This window comes from Diadema setosum, chromosome 1, assembly GCF_964275005.1.
Source record: "Diadema setosum chromosome 1, eeDiaSeto1, whole genome shotgun sequence".
Taxonomy (NCBI): Eukaryota; Metazoa; Echinodermata; class Echinoidea; order Diadematoida; family Diadematidae; genus Diadema; species Diadema setosum.
This window is the reverse complement of record NC_092685.1, coordinates 29,527,531-29,545,365: the sequence shown is the minus strand read 5'-3', so window position 1 is coordinate 29,545,365 and position 17,835 is coordinate 29,527,531. Positions and strand designations below refer to the sequence as shown.

Genomic DNA, 17,835 nt, shown 5'->3' with positions numbered 1-17,835 from the left:
GGATTACCTCATAATATTATCAGCCTGTTCCTGTGTAGGCAAACCTCTGCAGGTGATTCCTGTTATGACGTCAAAGCTAAGAGATAGAGAGAGGAAGAGAGGGATGGAGTGTCTGTGTCGTGTATGTGTGTCTGCGTGTGTGTGTGTGTATGTGAGGATGAGAAAGAGAAAATGGGAGATCTCAATTTAATTTACTGTTAATGAATTACCTTTATTTGTATGATCCAAAGCGAGATCAGTGATTCATTTATCTTGTAGAGCCGTTTTCGCTGGCTTTTGGATTTTGGATGACCGTGAGTTGATTTGTTAATGACGCTGTTAAAACTTGCCTTGAATCATTCCCCCGGCAATGCCACCACCACCACCAACACCACCACTACCACCACCACGTATCCCACCCTGCACCCCGTGTAGTACACTCCTCGCGTGGTAGGAGACCATTATCGCATTGTGAGTTGTGAACCTAAGAACCAATTTGGGTGCTGTGCAGTCACGTTCGAAGTTAAAGGGTTTGCTGTGATAATCACGTTGCCTTCTTTAAACTTGAAGCATTTTTATGTTCCGTGCCAATTCGTCTGTTGGCTTGTGTGCATGTCCTTCAACATTAACCCATGGTGCTTATGTTTTAACAGGATATGTGGCTATTTTGTCTAAGCATGAATCTGTCGATGTATACTACTTGTTACTTTACTTGGACATGACATATCTTCGATTTCTGACATCAGTGCCCTTCTTTTATATGAAGCAATTACACATATGAAATTGAGAAATGGTCAGCTCGTATAGTTGCATGTATTATAATGAGTGAAAATGAGCCAAAAGAGATCAATAACCAAACGAAAAGAAACGAAATACCCCCCCCCCAAAAAAACAAAAAAACAAAAACCAACAACAACAACAACAACAACAACCACCAAATAGATTATCAATGCAATGAACATGTAGATTTTCACACGCTCAAAATGTTTGTTATACATCCATAATGTGCAATTTATTACTGCTACTTTTCCCTGAGTCCATTCATATTATTAAATCTTCATTTGAAAGGGCTTTGTGTAAAGTGCATTCTAAGCTACCATATTTACGCCGACTGCATGCTCATGAGTCCAATTAAGCTCAAATGCGAGATTTTTTTCCGCGCCATGAATGAATAAAAACTCCGCCACCGATCCCAACGGAACCACCCCTTCTCCTAATGAAAACGCACATATTTCATATCATGAATCCCGCGTTTCAATCATATGCTTTTTTCCATTAATATTGTTTCTTTTTAAAGATTAGTTGTAACATCTGCTTCCTTCGCTGTATACTCAAGCAATGCATGCCTTGAATGTTATTGTATTATACTCGAATAATCACGATGCTTTAGCGCCTGAAGAGTAACTCGAAACTGCATACTTATATATTGACCATTTGCTGACTACGAATGTGCTCATGCCTGCTCATGCTATATAGACAAACCACCGCATACACTCTCTGTTTTGTATCGTATAGTAAGCAATGTTCTATTACATTTCAGTAGCCATGGTATTGCACTGGGAAAGTTATTCGTGGATATGTCATGTTTTGAGCTTACCCCGCTCACTTTAAACTCTTTTGTTTGTGATTGTGATGTGCTTAGTCCCAGTCACCCAATTTGTTTCGCAACCTGTAACAAGTGGTTTCTCTACACAGTTTCATAAAACAATTGTTGAACAGTCAATATGAATACGCAACTGAGTAAGTTGGTACTGTCATGGCCTCACAACTTGTCATTCAGTTTATACACAATATCTTGAAATTTCTCTCTCTCTCTCTCTCTCTCTCTCTCTCTTTGTTCAAACGCCAAGTATATGCTCCAGTCTCAAATCCACACCACAAACATAGAATCTGACTAATCATTATTTTGAAGTTATTCAGCCAGGAATGACATAAAGTTTAACATTTTTATAGACTTTTTTTTTGTGGGTGGGGGACTCAGTGTTATGTTTACTAGCAAATGAAATTTGTGAGGTGATGACATCTGCAGCTTTGACATTTGAATATTTATAACAACTGTTTAAGAACTGTTTTGCAAATATTAGCTAAACTTTACACTTTCATAACTTCCCTAATTTTTATCTGATTTTAACCAGATTTTCACTGTTCTGTGCATACAACATTTTACACTTTCTTTTCAGACTAATCTTTAGTTGGTTTTGGGATCCCTTTTTCATAAGGTCGTAATAAAAGGTGATACACTTATCATGCTCCTATGATTTGGCTCTGGTGTGCCAGATACCTTGATGATTATTCTTTCCTCCTTACGCAGAGGTACTTAGATACTTAGAGATTTGGCCACAAATCCTTGGAGAGTTACTCCCAGCTTCCCCTTTGTCAACAAGCCAAGTGATGACTTACTGCATTTTTTGAAGTGTTAACAACCTGGCAGGTCAATATTTCACCGTCTAGTCAGAGCAGACCTTGGCTGGTTTAGGAATGTCTTCTTTTTCGTAAGAAAAAAAAATGTATCACGCTTTTTTCCTACTCTTTTCTGTTCATTTGTATGGTAATGTAATTCAACTTTTCTCCATTATTCTTCTTTGTTCATTTCTTTCTTCTGTATGTAGCTTCCTGTATTTTGTATCATGCACTGTATTATGTATCATGTCCTATGTCGTATGTGTTATCGCTTTCAGTCCAAATGTTAAAATGTGTGACACCTGAATCTGTTTCCTTAACCTCATTTTTCTTTTTGTTATCTGTTAATTTCAATTTTGTTAAATAATTAAAACTACCCTCGCTCCATTTTACGGTATCAAAGAGCTACACAGGCATTTAATTCCGTGACTATTTATATGAAGTAGTGACTTGTACTATGAATCATTGTGCTAATAATTCAAGTTGGTGTTCATGAATGTAGTATGCATGCTACCACTACATCAGTTGCTCAAGACCAATACTGTATGTCGTTGTTTTTGGTCCCCTCCCCCCCCCCCCCCCCCCCCACATGTATATTTCATGGCAATGATAAATGTGATATGCACTGTCAGATCTTTACACTGCATCTTGAATAATATTGTTTGCAAGATTCACCAAGGTGATAAACTGTTTGGCACATGAAACTGTCTGATTGCTGCGAAATAAACCCAAAGTTGAGGTACTTTGTTTGTTTGTTTGTTTGTTTTTCCTTCCAATCCCCGTCCACCCCCAAATAGTAATGTACTATTCAATGGTAAAGGTTGTCCTGTCGACAATTTGTGATTGACATTGTGTTGTTACTACTGCATGTTCCGTTGCGATTCGCATTCAGTCAGTTCTACGGTGAACCCCGGCAACCCGCGAATCACCCATCTGGATCCATGTGAAACCAACCCCAGACTCTGCCTTCATGGGGAGTGCATCAGTACTGGCAATGGTAACTACCGGTGTGAGTGTGGTAGGGGCTTTCGACTCAGCTCGCGGGGAAGCCAGTGCATTGGTGAGTACCCCCTTCCGAGAACCCCTGCCCCAATCCCTAGACCACCACCCCAGACCCCTTACCCCCACCCCATCTGATCCCTCTTCTCAATCTTCATCTCACCACACTCCACCCATTGAAACTCCCACCTTAACCCTCATCCCAACCTCTTCAGACCCAACATCGCAGCCTCATCATTTGCATTAGGTTGAAACATTCACACAGAGATGTTTCACCACAGATTATAAAGGAACATAATAAAGAGAGATAAAAGTAAGAGAACTTAGCTTTATTCCTTCATATTATGTATTACATTTTCTACGACAATGGTAGGCCTATATAGAATGTATAAGGCGTCAAATCCATGCATCTACTATTATGCTCAGGGCACTACTTGTGCAAAATATGAATTACATGCACAAAAATAAAGGATGAAATGAAACAGTAGAGTATATATGAATGTATAATTTATACGCTACAAGCACACAGAACATAGTATGTCATATGTGTTCATAATGATCTGAACTTCAGTTTGAAATCCAGTTTGAACAGGAGAAAATTGATGTTGAAACCAGAACCTGGCATAACTTCCATTCCATTCTATGTAAGTGTTAATGCATGTCCAGTACAGTTTCGGTTGAGATGGGGCTTAAGGGTTTTTTTTTCAACATTTTTTGATGATGAATTTTTGAAATAATTAGGAACCTCTTGTGAAATATGAAAGAGCATATAATTCTAAGAGGAATTCAAAGTTTGTTAGATAAAAATTGGCTTTGAATGGCTGAGATATCCAAAACAGAGTGATCCTAATAAAAGATGGGACCCACCTTTTATTATGGTCGCTTTGCTTTTCTTTGTTTTTGGATATCTCAGCCATTTCATAATCGATTTTCATCACATAAACTTTTAATTCCTCTTAGAATTGTATGCTCTTTAACATTTCATAAAGTGGTTTCTATAAGTATCTCGCAAGGAGTTAAAAGATGAATCGTCACCTCAACCAACGCTATACCATCTCTTTAAGGAGCAAAAGACTAAATTCTGGAGATGTTTGGCCTAATGAATCATAATCAGTCTGGGGGAAGAAATTAACAATTACACAGCTGTCCTTTGTTGAGAACATACTGTCTGTCTCTTTCACCCTCGTAGATGTCAATGAATGTCGCGAGTCCAGGAACATTTGCGGCGGGGGACGCTGCCTCAACAGCTATGGAAGTTATCACTGCATGTGTGCCCAGGGCCTTGTGAGGCGGGGTTCAACGTGTGAAGGTAAGCTACATTGCAATGGCTATGTGCAAATTACCATCGTGTATGTAGGTAGTCACCCTCATCATTCGCATGACGTTAAAACATTCACACACACACATGTTTTACCACACTTAGATCATTAGGAAAACATATAAAGAGTGAAAAGTAAAAGAACTTTCCTTTATTCCTGCATATTACATGTTTCACAAATAACACTCTAAATACACATCATAAAAGCACCGGGAAAAAAAGAAGAGAGAGAGCTAAAGACAGCTCGTCAAAGAGCAGAAACATAATTTTAGTAACCATGAAAGGAGAAACACCCCATCCCAATCAACCAAGGGCTTTTGAGCCTGATTTCCAGTAACATCTTGGCACAGCATACTACAAGATATTTTTACTGTCAAATTTATGGTGAATATAATGCAAAATATTGCTGAAGAACATTTAGCAACAGTTATAGGGGTATTTTTTTATCGCTAAAATATTACAAATCATCACTTTTATGCATTACAATGTACATACATTAACTCATTGCTTGCTTGAACTGAGTCTGGGGGAGATATAGTAACTTGGGGCATCATAATAATTAAATTATATATCTAAGCAGGAAAGAAATCAGGAATCGATCAAGATTTGTCATAGGCACCTCTGCTTTAGACATACACATATGTCAGTCACAAAGCTTTATGCTGTCTTGTGCTGCATAAATCAATTGTTGCATACTTTTTTTTTTAATATTCGAGCCAAAAGAAATGCACACTTGGTAGGCTATGCTGTGAGGTAAGGGGACAAAATTGTGCCGCATTGGATCAGATATAACTTGAAGGCGGGGGAGGAACATGTAAAATGTTCCATCAGAAGGGACTGCAGTGCTATTGAAGGAGGTCCTCGTCGAAACAAGCAACGTCCCAAAAGGGCATCTCATGCTCTTAATATTTGTTTGAAAAAAAAAAATTACCGTGTGAGAAATACTCAAAATATCGTTCTTTATGGTGGATGTAACAGCTCAGGTTCATTGTCACGTGATCATGTTTATCCATCCAATCATGGAATCGTACTTGACTAATCCATAAGATATGAAAAGTTAGTGCATATATGTGTACTGGTCATGACAGATTGAAAAGAAAAACACAGAAAATGACGAAATCCGAGCGAGTGATTGCTGTGCCAAGCATTAAAACCAAAAACAGTAACGAAATTGTGACAAAACTGTAGGCCATCAGGAGAAAATGCCCCTTTTTTTAACAGATTATCTGCTTATTGAAGGCCAAGGACATTTTTATTATTCTGAAGCTGCAGATTAAAAAAAGAGAGAGACTAAAATCTAATCAAATTGTCCCCTGGTAGTAAGATTCACCTGCTATGACATATTGTTTTGAGTACTTCAAATAAGTAAATACATCTATAATTTGCCTGCGTATAATGACATTGCGGACAGACTGACCTAGGAAGTGGTCAATCCCCATGAGCTTCTGCGTGTTAGCTGCGTCAACATGTCAGCCAATCGCAACAATTGCCACCCCACACCCTTTTGTTACATCAGAAGAGGGCGTCTCTCTCTCTATCCTGTCATTTTTGCGTGTGCAGAGATGGAAGTGAGGAATGGAATTTTGACAACAACAACCCAGGCATGGGGGAGGGATGGGCGAGGGGTTGCTGAGTCTTCTGCGATGCTCATTAATTTATGGCTTAAGAATGAGCACTTGTGCTGTTCAAATACCAACTACTAGTATACTGTCTGCAGATGAATTGTTGCGAAAATTGGGCGGCCATGTGATAAAAAGGGAGATTGTGCCTTGAAAAGAAGAAGAAAAATGAAATGGGGAGATCTTCTGGTACATTGGCAGTCATACAGAAAAGTCTTATATCACTGAATGAAGTGCCGAATGACGAAATGCTAAAGTGTTGTGCCCCCTTCCCCCTCCCCTCCCCCATCCACCCCCATGCCATTTCAATTTAATGTCATTTACGACTTCATTGAAAAGTGATCTGTATCAGTGCTGTTTTAAAGTTGGGGGCACAAGGAGGGATAGATGTGCTGTGGCATTCTTCCAAGTAAATGTATGTGGGCACTGAGTGATGGTGAAAAGAAACTTGAACAATGATATGACTTTATTTAAGGAAATTTATCAGAAATCCTATAAAGTGCCATCATATTATGCACATGTGAGCTTCTATGTAAAGCTTTATATTTGCCAACTTTGCAAGGCACTCGTTTATCTTCATTCTTATTTTCATTTTAACATGCGGGCATATTGACTGTTTTGGTGAAAATGTGAACATTACATGCAAAAACCCTACGGGGGGGGGGGTGGGGTAGATGTTCAGCATGGTATCATAAAGAGAGGACTACATCATAAGAAATGATATATTGTGTACTTTTGTAAGGTGGATACAGTATGATGTTGTGGGAAATTAAAAGACCTTTTTCTTCAGCAGTGAAAGAGAAAAAGGCAGGTTTAAAGAAGAAATAAAAATTAACGAAGGCCACTTCTTTATGTCGGGGTGAATAGAATGTCTCCTTTAATGTGTGTCCATCGTACTTTTGTGCTCTGTACTTTACATTGTACAATCAATCTCTTGTGGCTGCTGTTTGATATCGGCATTAGCTGAGCTACACTGGAGGGCTGGGCAGGCGAGCATTCTTCTGGAGCGTGCAAACAGACGTATGTTTTGAAGGCAGCGGTGTGTGTCGAGCTTGTCTCAGTGGAGGGTGGGCTCTACATGAGGCGAGCCAAGTTGAAAAGTTCCTAAATGGGTCTACCTCCCTCTCTCTCTATGGGTCTCTTTATCTGGTCTGCTGGGTAGGCCTAATGGGTATGGGGCTCCTACGAGTGGATTGCCTCTCCCCCTAAATCCCCCCTCCCCCACCCCCATGGATGAATGGCTAGTTACCCCGCAGCAGACTGTAGAGCCTTCAGTCTGTTCACACTTAGATACGATTCCTAGAGGGCTGTGATAGAAATCTGCACTCTTTGGAAAATTTGCACGTTTCGGGCAAGGTGTATAAAATGGAAAAAAAAAAGGTTAATGGCAGTACATCGAATTTAGTTGTTTACTAGATTTTGCCATGTGCAGATGTTTGCTAGGAGACCTTGTTGTTGTGACATTCTTGCTGTGATGACATTTCTCCGTTATCAGGTAACCCCTCCCCATTTCAATAACTAACCATAATAAAATGGTTAAGGTTGCCCTTTGAATGTGAAATATAGGGCCTATAATATATAATATTATAATGTAATAATATAAGTTTCCTAACTCTTTGCCTTATCGTGTATGATATTTTAGCATTTTGAAGATGAAAGTGACATTTTTAAATTGTATTTATGGAGGTTTTAGTTTTACGTATCTTAAACAATAACATATTACCAAATATTGAAGCATACAAAGTATGAATAAATATAGTGATAGATTTACTCCAGCAACATACATGAACACAAAAGTGTTACTCTGTTACTTGAAGGAGCGATACGAAGTTATTGAAGCCTGGCAATATTGCTATTCAAAGGGGAAAAAGATTATTGGAGATTTTTATTCGTAGCTTTTCTATTCACCAAAACATCATTAGGGAAATTGAGTGGAAACGGAATTTTGCAACAGTTTAGATGGGATATATCTTTTATGCCATCAAATAATTTTGTGCAGAAGTTGAAAGAAAACAATGTGGGGAAGCACTACACAACAATGGCCATTGTCTGTGATTATCATTGATTGTGTAACATCATATCATTCACAAACTAAGTATTTTCTGCTGGACCAGATTTTTAACGCTATTTGAGTTGCATTGTGCCATGTGATTTTTTTTAAGGGGGATGTTTGGGCCAATGGGGAAACAATTGACCTAAAAAACAGATCCATATTATTATATAGGCATTACTAACATTTGACTTTTTTCTCAATACACAAAATCTAACGTGAACATGATGTGGAATTGTACTTTAAGATCACAAATATAGCATTCCTCAAATTCCTGAAGAGAGAGTCGAAACCATTGTTTCACAATATCATATTGAATTACACTTCTTGAGAAAAGGGGCAAAGTATATAAGCTCATTCCCTCCACCGTACTGACAATGAGATAACTTTAAAAACAACACACAGGAGTCTGGTTTTATTTGTCCAGCAATTAGTAGCATTCCTGTTTGTGAGGCGGTAGATGGCGGTGGATGTCGCAGCTAATTTGACATGTTGAGAGCCTAATTTTCTGTCCCCATTTTTTTTTTTAATGGGAACATCATTTTCAGATTCTGATTCAGATATCAGTTAAGGAATAACATGTTTTCGTCTCCTGAGTATAAACTGATGGCGGGGGGGGGGGGGGGGAAGAGACATTCCCTCAATGACATCACAATAATGTGATTGTAGCCGGCCTGATTCTGAGACAAAAGCGCCGATCCAATTTTTCCCTCCTCTCTATCTCCCCAAGAAGATGTGGAATTGATTTGAAACGAAAGTGAAAGTTGTCACCGGGAGACGATTCATGAAATCTGCTCTCAGCATGAAATGTGGAAAATTAGGTCCTCCTCCCAAGCCACTTGACTTTCTGAAGTCAACCCCAATGTCCCTGATCTCCAAAAGAGTGGGACAAAGCCAGTCCTGCAAGTTTGTTTTGTAGCGTCAGCTTCATAGACCCACATGGCAAAATATATAATGTGAACGAAAGTCAAAAGAGATGCCAAAACTTTGAGACACTTTCGCACTACATCAAGAGATAGGTCTGATATCTGGGAAATGTTTTTCTTTTGTTTGGCATCGTGACAAGCCTTGACTCATCTCCACAAGGAAAAACAAAGATGATATGATAAGTGAGAACAATGATGTGTGTGCTGTGTCCATTTTGTGAACTTTCCCCCCATTTTTGAACTTTCAGTAGCAAATCCCATGCAAGGCATCCAAACACCATCATACAGATAACAATATCATATTCATATCTGATGACAATCAGAATGATCAAATTTTTGTAACGGATTGACTTAACGTGGCAAGCCAGCTCATTCAAAATGTCAGACAAACTGCTCCGGAGTCTTCTCTGCTTCCGTTTGAGAGTGAGCCACGTTAAATTGTTGTATATTTTTGGTTTTGTCCAATTTTTCTCATAAATCCACCTCAGTATTTCCACTTTGCCAAAATGTTATGACAGTCACAAGCATTACTTGAGGAACTTGGGGTCATCACTCCCAGTTGCAGTCACGTAGATATGGTGACCTTTAACCTTAGAATAGACTGGGTATCATGTAATCATTATAAAATTATATGTACATGGTAGAAATATTTAAAAATGTGTGTTTGAATAGATAATTGATTCCAAAGCAAATTATTTTCAGCATATTGGATTACGCAGTGACATTACATACATTCTTGGCAAAGATGCAAAAGTCATGTCTCACATCCAATAAGAAACCAGATGACAGTGCCTTTATGTGTTTGCTGTTGTGTCTGTGTATGCATGCGTGTGTGTGGGGGGGGGGAGGAGGCTGGCATAGGATTTGCACCTTTTATTGAAGTCATGCTCTCTAAAACCTATATCAGAATAATGTGAAGACTTGCACAATAATACCCATTACATTTGACTCTCAGCGTAGTATAATTCAAGATGATGTATAAAGACAATCTCAATCTTCCACAATGTTCTACAGTTGAATAGACAGGGAATCGATGTTTTTTTTTCATGTTTATCCTTTCCATTCTCAACAATCTTGTCATCAGAAGATTAGAGCTGAATGTTTCATTAAGCAAGCTGAGAGCGCAAGAGGAGTTTGGTGTCATTCATTGAGAGGAGTGAAAATAGTTCAGTGGTATCTTATGCTTAGGTCTGCATAGTTTTGTTATTGTTGGTACATTCCTTTGAATGTTTTCTTTTATCCAAATCGCCTCCCCTATGTAGATGTGTAATCATGGCAGTAATAGCTCTTCATTTTTCCTTAGAATTCTGAACTGCTAAGTTAGATATATCATTCATTCTTTAGCAACTTAAGTGGCAAGTCACCTTTTGTCAGTCAAGCGAAGCAGATGCCAGTATTGGTTTTTTATTCAGCATATTGTTGTCTTCCTCACATTCGTCTTGCTGAAATGACACTTTTTTTAAACATTTTATCAAACGAGTCATCCTCTTTTCAGCCTGAACTGTCCTTGAAAGTGTGACAGCTTGTAAGCCTGTGGCAAACAAGCATTTTTGAGAAACCAGGACATTTACCGGGTAACATTCTCGCCACTCTACACAGACAGACAGACAGACATACACACATGCACACATAATTTTGTCTTTGCCAAACAAAATGATCAGATGACATACACCACGAACTGAAAGTATGGATCATAGTATGCCTCTTACTAAGGATGGATGATAACCGTTTTGAATTTGTGTCTGTCTCGTTTAACCACCTGCCGTCAGACGTGAACGAGTGTACCAGCCGGAACTTCAATCCCTGTGGAGAATATACATGTCTCAACACACGAGGGAGCTATCACTGTTCGAGGACTGACTGTGCCAACGGTTACCGATATGACATTAGTTTCCAGAGATGCATAGGTAATGTACATCAAAATGACGCCTTATGGGCCTTCATTTCTATGTCTGCATAATATAAAGTTTTTCATGCTACAATCGGGGACACAAAATCCATGAAGTATCGATTTCTGTAGAGCTCTAGTCTGAATCAGATAAAAGACTTTGCTTGTGGTGAACAAAGATGTTCAGCAGCATCAAGAAGGAAGATTTCATTTGATTGCAAAGACTGACATATGCTGGGATGAAGTATCATCCTCGTTTATATTTTGGTAGATAATCTTTAACTTTCTTTGATGATAAGATCCACAATCTCAAAGGAGAGTTTACCCGTGAGAGAGTTACTGTGATGATATGCAGTCATGTTGAGCACCACTTTGATTAAATCTTTGGAGATTGGACAAATCACAAGAAGACAGCTACAATTTTTTACTTAATTTGCCCCCTGTCATAGTCAAGCTGAGTGAAAAAGAAAAGTATATATATATATATATATATATATATATATATATATATATATACTGTACATATTGCGATATATCAAGTATGAATAGTGCTGAAAAGTAGCCTATATTATTTTGTTCTTTACATCTTGTCAGCTGAATGGTAATCATGTACTTGCACGTTAGTGCCTGTTTAATCAGAACCAAGTAGCATTAATAATGTATTATGTCAAGACATATTTTACTCCCATCCTGCCCTGCCCCCTCTCCATTTTAGATGTTGATGAGTGCGAGTCGCAGAATGCATGTGAACATGGACGTTGTATCAACACAGAGGGTTCTTTCCGCTGTGTCTGTTCCAGGGGGTTCACATCACACCCATCGGAAGAAGGCTGCATTGGTGAGTTACAACACCCTAGCTCAAAGCAAAAGATGCAGCTTGACTCTTGAGCAGCCATCCCCAGAGCCTTCAACATGTTCAAATGTTGCTTGAGCAACAAGTGAAGTGCATATTTGTATCATTTAATCGATTTCTTAAAATAATGTATACTGGTTGTGTTGCTTTTGCAGTGAATAGCCTTAGTTCCTGATGGGATTTGGTCTACGAGCCATAAGTGAGGAAATGACATTCCTGTAAATATTGCCATGTAGCGCATGTGGCATGCTCTTGTTTTCTCCTTATTGTTGCACAATAAACTGTTTTCAATATTTATATTTGTGAAGGATGTGTTTTTCCTTCCACCTTACTTTATATTCTTTAACTTTCTGTGCCAATGAGTCAAATGTGCACGAATGTCACACACAGAACCTATGGACAAGAAATAAATCAATTCAATTCAATTCAATTCAATTCAATTCACTTTATTGATAATCATAAAAATGGAAATATATACAGAGTAAAATGTGTCGGGGAGTTCACAAAGAAAGCCAAAGGCTTGAGACAAATGATCCCCTTTTGGAGAGTTGGATACATAGGAATATACATGCAAATGCAAATTCAGAGTTACATTCAGATTACTTAATGACAGTTACAGATAACATAGACAAATAAGATGAAATAAAAGACATATGCTACTACATTACACAAATAAAACAAACAGACAGAACAAGACTAACAAAGATGGGCTGATACAATTCAATAGGCATTTAAAATATATTGTTTATATCTAGACTTAAAAGCACTTTGAGTGGATACATTCTTAAAAATTGAATCCAAATCATTCCAAAACTTAGCACCTTTATATAAAACAGAATTTTTTTGCTTTATGCTCAAACGACAAAATGGCAACACAATGTTATCCTTATTTCGAATTTCAATGTTATGTAATGCACAATTCAGTGTAAAAGAACCATCAAAAATGTCAGGTAAAATTGCATTCGAGTATTCATACATAAAAAGACCAAGTTTGACTAAGACACTGTCAGACAGAGTGAGAGTATTCAATTTTTTGAAAAGTGGAGCGGTGTGGTCAAGAGAGTTGGCGTTTGAACAAATTCGAATTGCTTTTTTCTGTAAAACAAATAAACGACACAAATTAGTTAAGCTGGTTCCAGACCATACGAGACTACAATAATCAAAATGTGGCACTCAGATGGTTAAAAGTAAGATTAATAGATTTTTTTTTTTTTTTTTGGATAAAGAATGAAATAACGCAGAAGAAAGTTATCATTGCAGTGTGTCGTATGTAGATAGCAAACGCTTGACAGCTTCCACTGCTCGATCATGAACATTAGGATCATGACCATTCATATTGTTTTATGAAACATACTATTCTAAATCGCTGGTCAGCTCCAACGTCAGCTGGATTTTGCATACCTAGACGTTGTATTTGAATAGGCAAACCACTGGCCTGTAAAGCCCCCCCCCCCCCCCCCATACCCCCTCCCCTTCAAAAAGCAAAGCCATCCCCTGAAGTACCGCTTGTTACCTTCTGAACGTAATCTCAAGTGTATGGAAAACCACAATGTGTGATCAGGGTGTGTTTTTTTAAGAATCTTTACTGAAGTTGTCATCATGTGTCCTAAAATGCTGTGTCGTTTGTTGCTCTGTCATGATGCAAGGGTGATGACTGCTTCTATACTATCCCTTTATATAAAACCCAGTGAAGAAGAAGGATCAGTCGTGAGTGACCAGCCAGAAATCCAAGGCCAACCTAGTGAACCCCCTAAAAAAACTCCTCAGCCTGAAAAAATGTTGTTGACCCCTCCCCCATCCCCTTCCTCTGCTTCCCCCATGAGGCGATTCTGGTTTTTTAACCGTTCTCCTTCACCCCTCTCCACTTTTTTCCATACTTCTTCCAGAAACAATGGCTGTATAAGGACACCTATTTCCTTTCCATGATAGATTGATGTCTTCATTTGCTGACTAACATTCTCCTTGGCAAGCCAAAACTTTTTTTATTGCCTCTTTTTTTTTCCAGTTGGCCCCAGAGGACTTTTGGTTTTTCAGTCCCCCATGTTTCTCACAGATGTGGTCTCTGGTTTCCCCTTCAATTTAAGGCGAGGCAGCCCATGAATTCCCGATGCTATGTAACTTAAAAAGTTGTGGATTTTGTCTTGTCTTGTTTAATAAAAAGAGCAGCACTTTCTCATGCAAACAGCCACCGCACCAGATCCATTTTGTCCGAGTGGTTTCACTAGAGTGCATGTTTTATAACCCTCACTTGCTCCAAAGGTGCACTTTGTAAGAGTCGTTGCTCCCACTTTGTGACTAAGCAGGGCGGGAGCTGCCTCATCTTAAGGGAGGAATTTCGGCCTTGTAATGATTATGCATTTATATATCCAAATGTTTGCCAAGCTGCTGTTAAAGGACCGTGCATGGAAACGAATTTTCATGAAGACCTTTTACAACGCTGTGAATATTGATATTTTATATGGAACCTCTTGTACCAAAAGGTATTGCTCTGTGGTCACAAATGGCAAACCATTCCAGAGGGTGCGTGATATATCCTAGGCCAGTGTAATTGGGAGAGACATTACAGAACTAGATGAAGATTATTTCAGAAGCTACATGCAAAGAATTACATACATGTGTGGGATGACATCCCTTTCAAAATAAATTTTTCTGATGTGTAGAACTTAGATGGATGACTTATATTTCATTAAAAATAATCAAATTAAATTAATTCATGCTATTATTGCCACAATTCAAATCAGACATGTATAATATATAATGTTATATAACATTATATATCATATAGATTAATATGCATTAGCTTAGAAGCCACAATAACTTATGATATTTGTTTTGGACTTAAATCTTATGAGCAAACTACTGTAAAAGCTGTTATTTTTGCAAAGGTTTAGTTCTCCCAAATTTAACAACATACTAAAATATCACCATGGACAGTAAAGCGGCGATTTAACGATAGCACCAGTGTCAAATAGCAAAAATGTCTGTGACCTCATTTGTGAAAATATCAGTACGCGAAAATAACAGCTTTTACAGTATCATTGGACTGACAGCATTGTTAGGTCCCTTGCAAAGAACTTGGCAGTAAAGTTAAGATGCCTTGCCAAAGGGCACAACTGCTGCATTGCAGGCAACAGGCTCAAACCAGAGACCTTAAGGTTGAGAGACTGTGGTCTTATCCACAATTACTCCTTTTAGAAGGTTTGTAAAATGTTAGTCCCCTTGACAAAGGACAATGTACAGGAGCACAGTCACTTTATCAGCTTTATCGGCAAACTTCATGTCTCTATTTAATTTTTGTGACCTGAAAAGTTTGCTACATCATCCATAGCACCAATGAAGTTTAGTTTCACACATCCTTTGCTCTGTGTTTTGTTCTTGATTTTAATATATTTGATGATTGTGAACGTGTGTGTGGGGGCATTTTCAAATTGACCTCATGCTGCTTGTACTTAAATATATTCATTTTTGATGTCATTGAACTTGAACTTGAACTTGATTTTCTGCAGACGTGGATGAATGTGGTCAGGCACGGGAAACACCCCTTTGCGGACCTGATGCCTTCTGCGTCAACGAAGTCGGATCCTACCAGTGCATCTGCCAGGGAGAGTTGGTCTACGACAGTGGGACCCAGGCTTGCCTGGCTGCCTCGCAGGGAGAACCAGAGATTGGTGAGTGCGGTCATGTGACTCCCCCTCCCCAACCAATCCTCGTACAGCCACTTTTCCATTTATGGTTTGATGGGTTTAATGGTGAGAGACTGGTTTACCAGCATGATCCATTTTCACTGCAGTTTCTCCTTCTCAAGACCTGTCTGACTTGCAAAGTAATCTTAAATAATCTTCTTATCTTCTCCAGCCAGAGAAAAAGAAATATGTTACTCAGGCCTGTAACAAGGATTTTTATGGGGGGATTTTCAGAATTAGAAAAAGTGGACCACTTCCGGATTAAATCAGCTGACAAGCAAGCAAAAAAAAAAAAGGCTCCCCCATGCAATTTTTTTGTTTTGTTTATTGTGCCACTTCCAGGTTTCATCAGCTGACAAGCAAAAAAAAAAAGGCTTCAGCACAAATTTTTGGTGCCACTCCGCTGATACATTTAACTTATGAGTTTTTAGTTTGGCTTTGTGTAATGAACTCATGGATATGTGAAATATAAAACACGAAATTTGCAACATTTCTACAGAAAACCTTTTTTTTTTATTATGCTGTTTAAGATAAATGCATGTTAACAGGGGTAGCTGCACTATTGACTTTTGTACCAATAGAAACCATGTTGCAGATGTTCGAGTATTTTCTTTATATTTTTAAGGAGTCACCACAGCTTTATGTTTCAGTGGATTATGTTTGATGGGATGTACTCCAGAGAAATTAGAGAGGAAAACCAGCATGAGATGTGGTTAGATGTGTAATGCTCGGAATCTGTAAACCAGATACCCCAGTGAGGTGCATAGTATTAATGACTCTAATGAAGTCCAGAGGGACAGAGGTTTAAACACGTCACCATGAATACCATGAGTCAAATTCTCAGAGTGTCTCAATTTCAGCCTATATATCTATCTACCTATCTATCTACCTACCTATCTATCTATCATCTATCTATCTATCTATCTATCTATCTATCTATCTATCTATCTATCTATCTATCTATCTATCTATCTATCTATCTATCTATCTATATCTTCCTGTCTATCTTTCTACGTACCTATCTATCGATATATCTATCTATATATCTATCTATCTATCTACTCAGTATCTATCTATCTTTCTATCGTCTGGCCATCTGTATATCGATCTATATATCTGTCTGTCTGTCTGTCTATCTATCTACCTGTCTATCTACCTACCTATCAATCAATAAAGTTTGTATTCATATGTGCATGTGTGTATGCATGTGTGTATGTATATATGTATGTATGTTTAATCTATACCTTTGACCTTTGACCTTATTCTCATTTTTCACTTTTGTTCACTTTGATAGATCAGTGTGGTTGTTCTTGCATTTTTGTGAGAAGGGGTAAACTTTCTTTTTCTTGGAAGATGCTGAATCACACAAAATCTCTCATTTCCGCAGCGGAGAGTTTGAAAGTAGAATTTGCACAAAATGAGTGAACGATCTTAACAAATTTCTTGCAGAAGATGCAACTCACAATGTGGCAGAAGGTACAAAAAGCACAACACCCAAATATGAATAATCTCCAACCTTTATGGACCCTACCGTCCATGGTCAAACAGTTTGGGAACTCATGATATACAGCTCTACAAGCTTGTGTAAGTTTTAAGGTATTAGCATCACCATGGAAACAAGAGGATTGTGACAGTCATGCTTTTTTCCTATGTTTTTCTTTTCTCTAAATGTCCAGTGGAGGCAGACAGGAAGGAGTGCTATGGCAGTATCGCTGACCCCCTGAACCTCTGCTCTGACCTTCTGGGATCCAATGTCACCAAACAGGAATGCTGCTGCACCGTCGGGGCAGGATGGGGTGACGACTGCGACCTGATGATCTGTCCCCAGTCTGGCACGGGTGAGTTTCTTCTGACTCACCTGTTTGTTTTATTCCCTCTCCTCCTCCTCCCCCCCCCCCCCCGACCTTCCTCTCTTTATTGATTGTTTTCCACTACAAACTGTAGGCATATGTGCATTTTGTAAAAATTTTGATAAGTCATGGTCTTTTGTCTTGATGATGAACAATGTACTGCTCAAATTGTTATACTCGACAATCAAAACCGTCCCTCCATCAGTTATGAAAGACAAAAGCATTTTAAGGTATTAAATCACATTACCATAAGATTCAGCAAAGAAATGT

At 38.5% G+C, this 17,835-nt stretch overlaps 1 protein-coding gene across 1 annotated transcript in view; it reads left to right on the top strand.

The window, feature by feature from the left end:
* Positions 1-17,835, top strand: part of LOC140230397 (uncharacterized) — a 121,902-nt gene that overhangs the window by 48,394 nt on the left and 55,673 nt on the right. Inside the window, exons 8-13 of the mRNA XM_072310582.1 lie at positions 3,272-3,439; positions 4,568-4,687; positions 11,061-11,198; positions 11,895-12,017; positions 15,539-15,700; positions 17,392-17,553. Coding sequence (XP_072166683.1) covers positions 3,272-3,439; positions 4,568-4,687; positions 11,061-11,198; positions 11,895-12,017; positions 15,539-15,700; positions 17,392-17,553 — 873 coding nt within the window. The remainder of the gene's footprint in view (positions 1-3,271; positions 3,440-4,567; positions 4,688-11,060; positions 11,199-11,894; positions 12,018-15,538; positions 15,701-17,391; positions 17,554-17,835) is intronic.